Source organism: Peromyscus californicus, unplaced genomic scaffold (genome assembly GCF_007827085.1).
Source record: "Peromyscus californicus insignis strain IS unplaced genomic scaffold, ASM782708v3 Scaffold_13__1_contigs__length_99412109, whole genome shotgun sequence".
Lineage (NCBI taxonomy): Eukaryota > Metazoa > Chordata > Mammalia > Rodentia > Cricetidae > Peromyscus > Peromyscus californicus.
The window spans coordinates 85,253,001-85,266,834 of record NW_026294424.1 but is presented as its reverse complement, the minus strand read 5'-3'; the positions used below and the strand labels follow the sequence as shown (position 1 = coordinate 85,266,834).

The 13,834-nt window shown below is 46.6% G+C and overlaps 1 protein-coding gene across 1 annotated transcript in view; it reads left to right on the top strand.

Annotated features, from left to right (window-relative positions):
- Scarb2 (scavenger receptor class B member 2) overlaps positions 1 to 12,807 on the top strand; it is a 57,145-nt gene extending 44,338 nt beyond the window's left edge. Inside the window, exons 8-12 of the mRNA XM_052735378.1 lie at positions 1,651 to 1,769; positions 3,140 to 3,213; positions 5,169 to 5,220; positions 7,496 to 7,654; positions 9,606 to 12,807. Coding sequence (XP_052591338.1) covers positions 1,651 to 1,769; positions 3,140 to 3,213; positions 5,169 to 5,220; positions 7,496 to 7,654; positions 9,606 to 9,644 — 443 coding nt within the window. The 3' untranslated portion in view covers positions 9,645 to 12,807. The remainder of the gene's footprint in view (positions 1 to 1,650; positions 1,770 to 3,139; positions 3,214 to 5,168; positions 5,221 to 7,495; positions 7,655 to 9,605) is intronic.
- Positions 12,808 to 13,834: the final 1,027 nt, after the last annotated feature.

Below are 13,834 nucleotides of genomic sequence, written 5' to 3'. Positions count from 1 at the left end.
ACTTCAACAGTGAGATGTCACAGCAGAATTACCCACAGGGCCTTACCTGACAGGTGTGCAGTGTCCTCTGGTTTTTGCTATTGGTTTTGATTGCTTTGAGGAAGGTCTTACTGTGTAGCTCAGGCTGGCATCAAACTCTCCATCCTTATGTCTCAGCCTTCTGGGTCCTGGGACGATGGCCACAACTTAATATCTTCGTCTTATTGAGGAGGCTGGGCAAGTATCATGGCAGTCTGTCCTAATAACTCAACTAAGAACTAGGTGTCGGTCCCTGCTTCTTGGAACTGAGCAGGCAGTTTCTGAGGACACAAAGGACAGTCAATCTTCAATGCTCCTCACAGCAGGGACAAGGGAGATAGGACATGCCAAGCCCGGGCCACTGAGCCAGCCCCACAGTCAGCAGCTCAAGATAATACCCAAATAGGGACAAAGCTTGGGACTTGTCCAGGCCTGCCCGTTGTTTGTGAATAGGTTTCCAGTGTTCCTGTTTGGGCTTAACTCAGCTTGACCAGGAATTGGGATTGGCACTCTTCAATGTGTCTTCTAAGTAAGGAAGCACAGAAGTTAATAGAACATGGAGGAGTGGCCTTGCTTCTACAGCAGCCACACAACCTTTTAAAAATTTTCCTTTTTGAGACAGGTTCTCATTTAACCCAAGTTGGCCTTGTTCACTATGTGAGCACGGCTGGCCTTGAACTGCTAAACCTCCTGCCAAGTGCCGGGCTGATGGGCATGTGCGACCATGAACAACAGGGGAGACTCTAAACTGTTCTTACACTATGCTATCCAGGAGAACAAGGTCCATTGGTGTAAAACGATCTGTTTTTCTTTCCTCAAAATCAAAAGCCAGGCATGATCGTGTATGCCTGTAATCTTAACGCTTGGAAAGCAGAAGGAGGAGGAATTCTGAGAGCTCTGGGCCAGCCTGGTCTTATGGAGTGAGTTCCAGGCCAGCCTGAGCTACAGAATAAGACCCCCCGTCTCAAACAAACAGCGAAACCCCAAACAGAGCAACAACAGCGCAAACTTCATAGTCAGTTGGGTGTGCTCTGAGGAGGGACCTTCTCAGCCAGGGAGAACACGTCCTGCACAGCTACCAGTGCCTGGGAAATTTTGGTCCTGTTCGGGAACCTCGGCTTCTTCAAGAGCAAAACGAGGATAAGGGCTTTCGTTTTCTAGAGTGTCTTGGAGCATTACTTAACACAGACAAATAGATAAAAGGCATACTTAAAGCTTCAGTAACGGTTTAAGTATAAATGTGACCAGGACTGTGGTTTAAGATGTACAGTAAAATTATGTGGGACACATCAGGTGGCGGAAAATGCAGTGTAAATATTGGACTAGGAGCTACGGAGAGGGAGTGAGCCTGGCCAAGCTCGCTTGGGTATGACTTTTCTTTTCCCTTTAGGAACCAGTTTTTGTGGTCAGGAACTGTATATTCATTTGTCGGGCGGTGGTGGTGCACGCTTTAATCCCAGCACTCGGGAGGCAGAGGCAGGTGGATCTCTGTGAGTTCGAGGCCAGCCTGGTCTACAGAGTGAGTTCCAGGAGAGGCTCCAAAGCTACAGAGAGAAATCCTGTCTCGAAAAAAAACAAAAAACAAAAACAAAAACATCAGCACCATTCATTTCTCTGTCCCTTACCACGCAGGTGCGCCCATCTTCATGTCTTTCCCACACTTTTACCAAGCCGATGAGAAGTTCATTTCTGCCATTAAAGGCATGCGCCCAAACAAGGAAGAGCATGAGACATTTGTGGACATTAATCCTGTGAGTACACACTTCCTCGTGTGCATGCGCAGGTTCTCTTAGTCCAAAGCATGGAGAGACACACTGCCTTCTGTGGATATTCAAGAGGGCAGAAGGAGATCGTGTGCGCTGTGGCCCGAAGCCTCTTAATGGGAAGTCCTAACTCCGTGGATGCCATCTGCAGAAACCTGCAAACCTGTTTTAAAGGAGAGAAAGGAAGCTGAGCAAAGCCATGGGGCCAGGGACAGAGCCCAGTGATAGAGTACTGACCCAGCCTGCGTGAGGCCCTAGGCACAATCCGGCATAACAAAACGAAATGAAAACGGCAGTATAAATTCAGTCACCAAAGCCAGCTGAGGCCGGACCCATGTAACCTAGTCAGTCTGCTGTTGGACACAAATGCTTTTCACCTTCAGAATTATAGATCCGTTGTGTACTCTGTTAGAATGCACAGATCTAAATGGGAATATTACCTTCATTCGCTTTTGGCAAACTTCTATAGGTACTGAGTGTCCTATATATTATTAATGTAGACGGTACCATATACACACACACACACACACACACACACACACACACATATATATATACTTTGCTCTTGAGTTCCCAGAAAAGAATGTTAAGGTGACAGGGGATCCCTTCAGTGTAAGAGTCTCTCACTGTAGAAACTAAATGAAAAGGTCAAAGGTCTTGCTGGGCCTGACGGCACAGACCCGTGATCCCAGTTACCCAGGCTGAGGCAGGAAGATCACAAGTTCGAGGCCAGCTTGGGCTATCGTGTGCCTCTCGAATGCTAGGCAAGCACTGTGGCAACTAAGCTGCAGCCCCACCCCTCAAGGGTGACTGCATTTCTTCTCTGTTAGCCATGGAGTTCCCTCTCATCAGCCAAACAGCAGGGCCTGTCACCAAGGGATAGGTGAAGTCCTGTGCCCTCAGCACACGTCTGGGGCTGTGCCTCATGCTTCCTGTACTCTGGCACGGGGAGCCCTGGACTTGGAAGCCATCCTCCCCTTAGCTCTGGACAACTGCCCACATGTCCATATCCAACAAAGAATTTGTGGCCTCTGATGGAGTGCTCCACGCTCTGCTCTACCAAGTGGCGCTGTCCTGGGAACTTACTAGAAATGCCTTGTTTCATGTTCCACCCTGATCTACCAATCAGAATCTGCATTTTAGCAGATTCCCAGGGATTCACATCCCCCACAAAGCCCAGGCCACCCAGCACAATCAGTACCTGTAGTTCTGTTGTGGGGACCAGTTTTCCCTTGTTCACTCCGCCTGCCAAATGTGGCAATGGGTCCCTGTGGGTCAGAACCACAGAGTTACACTCTGTTGAAAATGTGGCTAGAAAAAAAAAATACTAATTTTTTTCCCTCTCTTTTTATCTGCAGTTGACTGGAATTATTTTAAGAGCAGCCAAGAGATTCCAAATCAACACTTACGTGAAAAAACTGGATGACTTTGTGTAAGTGTTGCTTCTTCCTGCAGAGGCAGAGGTGGGGTTTGCCTCGTGACTTTCGGGTAGGCATAGATAGTACCAGGGCGAGTAGAGCCCACTTCTAACTCCTCAACAGTGGGGCATGGTCTCAATCTTCACAGCACCTTGGCCTTGTACTAATCACTCTTTATGCAGTACTGTCCCTGCATCAGGGGTCACAGTCAGCACTTTACATGCGTCAGCTTACATCTGTCCATTGTCCCTGTTGTACACCTGAGAGGACGGAGACACAGCACTTGAGTGACTTGCTGGGACTCCCGCATTTGGTGAGGCTGTGGCTCCAGAATGGCATTTATCCACTCCCCTGGCAATGCCCCCCACTCCGGACCCTGGTTTCCGTATCTTTTCTTGGTACTCTCTCTGCTTCTGCGTGGGCTCAGCCACTACAAGTTCTCATCTGGACGGTGGCGGTAGGCTGATCCAGCCTTTCTCTCCCACATTTCATCATAAACAGCTCCACAGTGAGAATCCCCAAGTACAGCTTCCCGCCCAGACTTGCCGGTAGGATTTTTCTTAGATCTGAGGAAATACTTATCAAATACATAATTCTGACCAACCTTCTATAGGTACTGAGTGTCCCGTGTATTAGTAATGTGGACAGTACCAGATATGTATATACACTTGGCTCCTGAGTTCCCAGAGAAGAATGTGAAGGTGACAGGGGATCCCTTCAGTGTCAGAGTCTCTCACTGTAGAAGCTAAATGCAAAGGTCAAAGGTCTTGCTGAGCCTGGCAGCACAGACCTGTGATCCCAGCTGCCCAGGAGGTTGAGGCGGAGGATCACAAGTTCAAGGACATAAAACCACACATGTGTTGTCTATCTATGTGTCTATTCATCTGCCTGCTATCTAATCTGATCTATCTATCCATCCATCCATCCATCCATCCATCCATCCATCCATCCATCCACACACCCACCCATCTATAATGATGTATTTCCCCACTGAACTCTCCAGATTTAATCCCATGTTATGGGTTCCTTCTAAGAAGCACACATGGTTACAGCGATGTCTTCTGGCACCTGTCTGTGTATTTTTCAGGCAGTATATTATAGTAATAAGCTAGAACCTCAGACTCAAAATGGAATGACTACCTTGGTTCCACTGCTCGCTCACTCACGGTGATCTTGGGCATATTACCTAGTCTCTATTAAGATTTCCCCTCTTTTACCCTGTACATAATGAGAGCCATGGCATGTTACTGCTGTAAGAACTGAATAAAATAACGCCCCTAAATTACTGAGTAGAGAGTGGACAAACAGTGGTCAGTGGGCCCTTCTTGCGGAGACAGGTGTAGGTGGCCTAGAAACTTCCGAAGTTGTTGGGGGGCCTGCCCCTACTTTTTCCCCCAGGGTACTCTTGAGCAGGGAGAATTGAGAAATATTTAGATAGAAATATAGAGGAAGAGAGACAGACAGAAACACAGACTAGCCTCGGGAGGGCCTGGGTCAAAACCCACCAGCCCCTTCTGTCTCTGCTAAAGGACTATTTAAAGGAATGCCAAGGGGTGGAGCCAAAGACCTCCCCCCAGCACAGCCAAGTGCAGAACATTCCAAACACCTGGTGACCACGCACATGGTCAAGCCATCCCCTAATGCAGCCCTGCTGGGTGAAGCAAGCTCAGATCTCACTAGGAAACCTCTGTGGGCTCCCACTGAATGGTGCTCCTTGTATGGCTGTATCTGTTATCTTAGGCTTTGATAAAATACCACATAGACGTGCAGTTTGCATGGCTGGCTGATAATGGTATGGTCTTGATTTCTGATTTATATGTGTCTTCGAAGATAACTAAGAAGCCCACAGTCAATTCTAGGTAACTGAGTGAATTAAGTGTACTGTCATTTTTGTGTGAACACGTCTCTCCAGGTGAGAGATATTTCCATGAGGATGTCTATGAAATAATGCCATCCTTTGCCTTTGTAGGGAAACGGGAGACATTAGGACTATGGTTTTCCCAGTGATGTATCTCAATGAGGTAAGTCCCGAAAGAGGAGGAAGTCTGTTTAAACGGCCCAAGCTTGGGATACTTCCATTAGGATGTCTACTGCTGTGGTGATGTGCCATTTAAGTTCTGAAAAGAGGAAAAGGTGGCTTTTTTAAAACGAAGACTTGTTTTTAATCATGTGTGTTCGTGTGTGCACGTGTGAGTGTAAATGCAGGTGCTCACAGAGTCAGGACACGATCTGAGCCCCTGGAGCTAGAGTTACAGGGGGTTGTGAGCTGCTCTATGTGGGTTCTCCGACCTAAACCCAGGTCCTCTGCAAGAGCAGTGATACTCTTAACTGCTGAGTCATCTCTCCAGCCTCAAAGGTGACTTTTTAAAATAGAAGCTGCCCCGGAAAAGCTCTCTTTAACACTCGTGGGAGGGGCCTGCGTCTGAATTTATTTGGACATTTTCTGTCTCAAGAGCAGTTGAATAACGCCCTTCTGAGGTGCTGCTTATGTGGGGAACAAGCTGGAGAGGTGAGGAGGGCACTCCAAGCTCTGTCCCATGAAGCCTTGGCCTCCACTGAAGCCCTGACAGCTTAAGACGGCGTCTGTAAAAGTCACGTGTCAGGGGTCAGTGAGCCGGCTCAGCAGGTAAAGGTGCCTGCCATCAATGCTGAAGAACTTGAGTTTGGCCTCCAGAACCCACAGGGTGGATAAGGGGATCAACCCCGACTCTTGCTTCCATCATACACACACACACACACACACCCCACTGCCACCACTACTACCGCCAAACAACAACAAACAAATAAAATGCTTTTAAAATTACATATCAAGGTCAGGCAGAGTGCCACATGCCCATAATCTTGGTACTGGAGAAGAGGCAGGGGCAGGTGGATCTCTGAGTTTAAGGCCAACCAGGGTTACCTAGTGAGATCCCGTCTTAAGAAGGAAGGAAGGAGAAGAGGGGAAGGGGAGGGAGAAAAGAACAATGTTAGGCCTGGAAATGACACTGGAAACCGCTGTCAGGAGGAAGCCCCGGCTCTGACATTCTGGGACAGTTACAGAAAAACCTGCCACAGAACCTGCCCGCACCCCCCGCCACACACACACACACACACACACTGGTCAGTGCAAACTAATCAGGATTGTTGTCATCTTAGGGACATGTGCTCTTTTGATGTCTCACCCATCACACTGAGTGACGAAAGCTCTGTTCTCATATTACAATGCTGTTCCAGAGTGGTTTTTTCTGTTAGGAATTCTCTCTTCAATTCTTGTTAGCACCACAACTCACTTGAACCATTTTTGTTGAGACTGGTGACCGTAATGTGGACTCAGGAGAGGAATGATACTGCCTGGGTACTGCTTTTGTAGAGTTTCATCCATTCATTCAGTCAGCCAGTATTTATTAGGCACCTACTGTGTACTGGGTGCTCTCCCCTGGGTGGAGGTGGCTGAGGTGTCTTGTCTTGAAGGAACTCACATACACAGGTGAACAGTTATGCTGGTTACAAGGACAACAGATGAGGTTCTAGGGAGAGTAACAGAGGCCTGAGGCAGCCAGAGACACTTCTAGAATGAGGTAATGCTGAGGTGAATGTTGTAGTAACCGCCTGATGCCAAGCAAAGGGTATTATTATATTATTTACTTGTGTGTCCCTGCAACAGAAAGGTTTATAACGGCTCATGATTTCAGAAGGACTTCAGTCCATGGTGACAAGGAGGCCATGTTGATGGGCGTGGTTGGCAGCAGGGGCACGTGGCTGAATTCCTCACATCACAGTGAATCAGGAAGCTACTTCTCCAGCCAGGCCTCCCTCTCCTAAAGCCTCCATGATCTTCAAAAGAAGTGCAGCGTGGCAGCACACACCTGTAACCCCAGCACTCCAGAGGTAGTGCCACAAGTTCAAGGCCAGACTGGTCTACATAGTGAGTTCGAGGCTAGCCAGGGCTACAGAATGAGATCCTATCTCAAAATAAAATCCAAACAAACAAAAACAGTACTACAAGATGGTGATCAACATTTAAAACATGAGCTTGTAGGGACATTTCATACTCTAACCATAATGCACATTATCTCAACATTTCTCAACATAAATTGGAAAAGAGAGAAAAGATACTAAGAGTTATAGTTGTCTTCAAGAGAAAATATATGAGTAAATTCCCTCTTTCGTTATTCTAATTTTAAGTGATTTTTCAGTATATCTGGCTTGCTTATATATATATTTATAAAATCAAATTGTATTATATTGTTTGAAATGCACACATACACAGAGGCTATCTAGTTCTCAAGATAATACTATTTCTTACCCCTTCAGAGTGTTCTCATTGACAAAGAGACTGCAAGTCGATTGAAGTCCGTGACTAACACAACTCTGATAGTCACCAACATACCCTACATCATCATGGCACTGGGCGTGTTCTTTGGCTTGGTGTTCACGTGGCTTGCATGCCGAGGACAGGGGTCCATGGATGAGGTAAGTGCTGGCTGGGAGAATTTCTCTTGTCTGGAGGCAGACTTTTCTTTCCTGCCCACCAGTTCCCAAATAACCAACAGGGAGACTCAATATTAATTATAAATGCTTGGCCAATAGCTCAGGCTTGTTACTAGCTAACTTGTACACTTAAATTGACCCATATTTCTTATCTATGCTTTGCCACATGGCTTGGTACCTTTTCTTAGTATGGCATGCCCATCTTGTTTCTCTCTGCATCTGCTCAAGACTTGGCCCTTTGTCTTCCCATCATTCTCTTTGGCTCTTCTGCCTAACCTTATCCTGTCCAGCTATTGGCCAGTCAGCTTCTTTATTAAACCAATCACAGCAACATATATTCACATAGTATAAAGGAATATTCCACACTTATTGATAAGTTTACCTGAGGAATTCCTCAATAATTTTTACTGAAGGGCTGTCAGCTGGCTCCTTTGGGTGGATTTGGGGGTTTTATGGAACACTGATTTTTGTGGTTGTATTACCAATGAACCAAGTTGTAGGCAGGGCTGGTGTGTGTTGAGAAAGACAGGGTGATAGAAGGGTGCCATTTGGTATTTGAGGCTTTCTTGGTGGGTTTGGAATTCCTGGATATATTCCAGAGGAGGTAACTTCACATCTTTGAAAACAATAATTTGAAAGAAGAATAATGCTTTAGTGCTAGACTGCCTGGGTTCAAATCCCAGTTCTGCCATTAAACATTGGAATGGCCTCAATTTATTATCTGTAAAATAGAATGATGATAGGGTCTCCTTGTGAGTTTCTGGAGACGATCAGACAATGTAGAAAGCACAGAGGAGGCTCAGTGTTACTCAGTAAACTTTGTTATTATATATGATAAAATAATTCTAATATTGTAGAGCAAAGGGGCAGTGGCATGCTTGTTAAGAATCCCTGCTGTATCTGAAGGTGCTATGGTTGAGATCCCATAGCAGTGGTAACAGGAGGCTACATGAGAATCATTTATTTCCAGAAGGAATAGGACAAACTGGCTCAGATCAGCCCCTCAAGTGACCAGGAGTCTGAATTCCTCATGATGCTCTTCTGTAGAAGCCTTTCTTTTCTGTGGAACTAAAGGTTGAAGCAAGGGCCTCACACACACCGGGCAAACACTCTAGCCCTGAAACATATGCCTAGTCCTTAAAAACAAGCGCATTTTTGAGATGAGTCGCTCTGAGCTGCTCAGGCTGGCCTTGAACTTGCTTTGTGGTCCAGCCAGGCTTTGAACTTGTGAATCTCATGTTTCAGCCTCCTTGGTGACTGGGATTACAGACCTGAACCTCCAGGCCTGGCCTGGGCACCCTTCTTAAAAATGCTCAGCAACTTCTGCTTTTAGAACCTATTTCTCCCTCCATTATCCTGCTAAACTGTCTGAGCAATGTGAAGTAGGAGATGAATTAAACTGGTTGAAACCGTGTGAGTGATACTGGCTTGGATAACCCAGCCGGTACGTCACTTTCACTCATGCTCGTCAGGCAAGCCTGAATTAGCGATAAGGCAAACGCTTACCATTGCCATCTATGGATCTACCAGGGAATTTTCCTAGATATAAACAGACCTAGCAATGTTAATTAGCAGTCATTAGCCATCTTCAGGTCTTTCCTGAGTGTTAGTGAACATCTACAGCTTCTGAGACACGGCTCCCAGGTAGGTTACAAATCAGGAAGGAGGCTGTTTCGGTCCAGGACGCTAAGGGTTGGAGTCCTGAGCAGAGAGGAGAGCGCAGGTCTGGTGTTAGGGGCTGGAGAGGAAGAGCCGTCCTCCAGCAAGGTCAGGTTAGAGCCGTAAAGAGCAAAGGCAGCTGAGGGTGGAGGGAACTGGCCGGAACCGGCTTCTCCTCCCACCTCCTCCATCCCCACCTCGCCTCAACTTTTCACACCAGGACAGACGTTCCGACGTGAACGTTTAACCTCTGCATCTCTGTTGCCTGTCACAGGGAACGGCAGATGAAAGAGCGCCCCTCATACGAACCTAAACGAACTTACCTGTCGCCTGAGTTTGGTGAGAGAACGTGTGAACTGCCCTGATCTGGACCAGGACAGGGAAAACCCTGAATCCTCTCAGGCTCCTGGCCTGTCAAGAAGAGGGAGAAGCTGAAATGCTGGCAAGTGAGGAGGGCTTCCTGGACGGAGGGTAGTGAGCAGGGTGACATGGCCGACCGGGATGCTTTATAGAATCATGTCTCTGAAATTGTCCTAATGTGTCTAGGAAGTATCTAATAAACTTGTGTAGAAACTTTGTGGTTGGGCTCTGGGAACTGTGGGATTTTGTGACCCCCATTGTAGATACAAAGTCTGCATCGCTTGTTAACGTTAGTTGTTGACCTGACCTGATTCAGTATGCTTCATTCTCCAAACTGTGTTCAAAATATATATCTATGTATGGCTTCCTGTTCTTCTCCGTTCAACTCCTTCCACAGGAGGAAGTGTGTAGCACCAGGATAAAATGATAGCTTCATATGATGCACCACACAAACGTGTCCACTTCCCCTCTTGGAGACATCACATGCTGCATTTCGCTCTGTCCTCCAATGTGTCATCCCTTCAGGAAAATAACTGTCTTTGGACTAGTCTAGAGTGGGTGGGAGTCACTCGGGACAGGGCGTGGGTGGGGCGGTGTCTGTAAGGAGATAGCTTTGAGCTCCTGAGGATTTTGAAGTTTTGCTTTTGTAGAGCAAGCGGATGTCCCAGCAACGTTGGTGAGGGTAAGACAGATGGTCCCTTTAGAATAGAGTTCAGTGTGAGTTATAGCATTTATAGGTTAACTGTCATTTTCCGTCGAAGCTGTTTTGATGTAGATGCTTCTGGGAGAATGGAATCAATATCACGTACCCCACCCCCCACCCGCCGGTATCTTTACCAAATAGGATGACTGCCAAATACTGAATTTGTATTTGTAAAATTATAAATGTTGCAAAGTCTCTCTGCCCATAGCTTACGTTACATACAGATCCAGGAAGGCATTTCGTCTGGACAGGACTTTGAAAATTTTAAATTCATTCCTTAGATTTAGGCCCAGCCAGTGTTTTGTGTGCCCCCCCCCCCCCCCCCCCACCGTCACTCACTAAGTGCTCTCTGCTTCCTGGGACAATCATTTTTCTAACAAGTGTTTACAGTGCTAGACAGAAAGTCCTTCAGATGAGGTGTCTGCAAAGGAGCCAGCTACTTCTCTTCAGAAGGTCGCTGAAGGACAGCGGCGTCACAGCGCTCAGGCCTCAGCCATTGTGGAGGGCACTGTCTTTGATTCTCAGAGCCCACCATTGGTTTTTTTTTTTTTTTTTTTTTTTTTTTTTTGGTTTTTCGAGACAGGGTTTCTCTGTGTAGCTTTGCGCCTTTCCTGGGACTCACTTGGTAGCCCAGGCTGGCCTCGAACTCACAGAGATCTGCCTGGCTCTGCCTCCCGAGTGCTGGGATTAAAGGCGTGCGCCACCACCGCCCAGCTCCACCATTGGTTTTTTTTTTTTTTTTTTTTGGTTTTTTTTTGAGACAGGGTTTCTCTGTGTAGCTTTGCGCCTTTCCTGGAACTCACTTGGTAGCCCAGGCTGGCCTCGAACTCACAGCGATCCGCCTGGCTCTGCCTCCCGAGTGCTGGGATTAAAGGCGTGCGCCACCACCGCCCGGCCCACCATTGGTTTTTAATGAGGAACCCTGTATGTTGGCTGGCCAACCTTTGATATAATTTCATGAAAACTGAATTTCAATGTAAACAAAAAATTTTTAAAAAAACCTGAGATCTCACATACATATTTGGAGGTAAAAATGTTGCTTTAATATACAGGCCCAAATTTTCCTTTCTTGACACTAAAGCAATATGTGATGTTTCCCTTCTTTTTTATTTTGGGGTTTTGAGACAGAGTCTCTCTATGTAGCCCTGGCTGTTCTGGAACTCACTGTGTAGACCAGGATGGCACTGAACTCACAGAGATCCTCCTGCCTCTGCCTCCTGAGTGCTGGATCAGTGAGCCACCATGCTTGGCTACTGTGTCCCCTTTTGAAGGGACAATTTGTTAAACTTTCACCTTTCCAACCAATCAAGGTAGAAACATTAAATACCCCAAACCACCAAAATGTGAAAACTAAATTGAAAATACTTGATCCTTAATAACGACAAATATCTTTAGACCTTATCAATATTTAACTAGGTAATTCGCATATCCTGGTCTTCATGCGTTGAGGCGGGGTCTCACTCTGTAGCTCAGGCTGGTTTAGAACTCACTACGTAGCACAGGTTGACCTTGAACTTATGGTGAGCCTCCTGTCTCGGCCTCCCGGGAGCTGAGATTACAGCTGTGCACTACCCCCGACTGTCTTTATGCAACTACTTATCCACACTAATAAACTGGTAAGCCAGTGCATACTAGTTGGTTCATTCCTATTTTCAGGATATAATCATCTCTGAGGAGATTTTTTTAAACACAGACGTGACGGCAGTTAATGATGTACATAGTAGACTGAACCTCACATAGAAAAGAAGACCAAAACCGGATTAATCCTTCATTAGTGCCGTGGTTACTAACAGTGATGGCTCAAATCACGTTTGGTATTTCCTTCTAAAAGGTCCATGGCAAACCCACAAGCCGCACTCGGGATTATAGGTTGACTAACAACAAATGTACCCCTTTTGTGTGGGGTTGGAAATAGCAAGCTGTTCTCTGTGTTCTCTTGAGACTGTCACCCTGGAAGGGTCCCAAAGGCTGTGGGGCCATCAGCATTCTCACACCACAGGATGGCAGGGAAGTAGGAACGCACAGGGCAAGAAGGGTCTGGGCATTTCCGGGTAGGCGCCAGGCTCTGCCCAGTAGACCTTACTTCCTCGTGTTCTACAGAGATCACTAATATCAAATGGAACAAGCACCGCACAACTAACCCCTATTGGGGTCTTCACTTACGGGGGGGGGGGGGGCGGCTGATTTTTAACTTGTTTGCAGTATGAATTCTTCAAAAGGCCCCCTGAGCATTGTTACTGGTGTAGATTGCTTGTGTCGGATTTTAACAAGGATGATTGTTATGTTCTTTCGTTATGTTCTTTTTACACCGTTGGCTCATTTCTTGTGATTCTTGACCTGGTTTTATTTCTACCCATAGCACTGAAATGTTTCACTAATAATAATAATAATAATAATAAAAAGTTTATAGGAAGTTGCTGTGTGAACTGTCTCTCATTGGATGGAGTTTTCATTTGAGAAATTTGCCTCTGCTGATACATCCCCAATTCACAGGTTTGGGGCCCGCTCACTCCAAGCAGATCCTTTGCCTTGCTTTTCTGCTGCAGGGTTTTCTTCAGAATTGGAAGCCCCTGATAATGGAGGGAGAGTTCATAACAAACACCAAGGCAAGCCTAAACTGAAGGGCCAGCAGCTTTCTGATCAGTGTCCCAGCCTCAGGGTCATCTCAGGGTCCATGGTCTAGGACTGCTCTCTAGCAGGACCGAGGAGGATCTCTCTCTCTCCCCCTCCCTCCCTCCTTCCCTCCTTCCCCAGCTGGGAACTGCTTTCTCTTAGCTGTTATTCATTTCCTGGTCTTTCCTGCCAGTTTCCAGGACTGTTTCTTCCCACCACACCATATACCTCCACTAATGTCCTCACCTTGGGCTGCCTCCAACCACACCAGCTGAAATGCTCACAGCGCACCAGGAAGGGGGCTAGAAGATCAGACACTATTTTGGTTCTGGGAACATTTAGATTGAAGCTATTAATCCTAAAATTCCGATTACCTTTAAAACTTCCCATCCCAATATTACACCTTCCTCCTGAAATCGGAGCAGAGCCAGGGCCATCCTAAAGTTTCCTGGTTAGTGTTATAGATGTTCTTATATGTGAAGGACCTTGGTCCCTAGTATATGTCCTTTCTAGGAACCCTAGACCCAGTTTTAGCTGCTTGTATCTCAAGGGAAGCTCCTCATACTGACTGACTTCTTACCTAAAGCTATACAGAGACACGTAGACCTATGTACCATACCTAGCGCAAATGTTTCAAATCTAGGATTATAAGAATCCAGAAACCAGGTGGTGAGGCGCACGTCTTTAATCCCAGCACTTGGGAAGCAGAGCCAGGTGGATCTCTGTGAGTTTGAGGCCAGCCTGGTCTATAGAGCGAGATTCAGGACAGGCACCAAAGCTACACAGAGAAACCGTGTCTCGGGGGGAAAAAAAAAAAGAATCCAGAA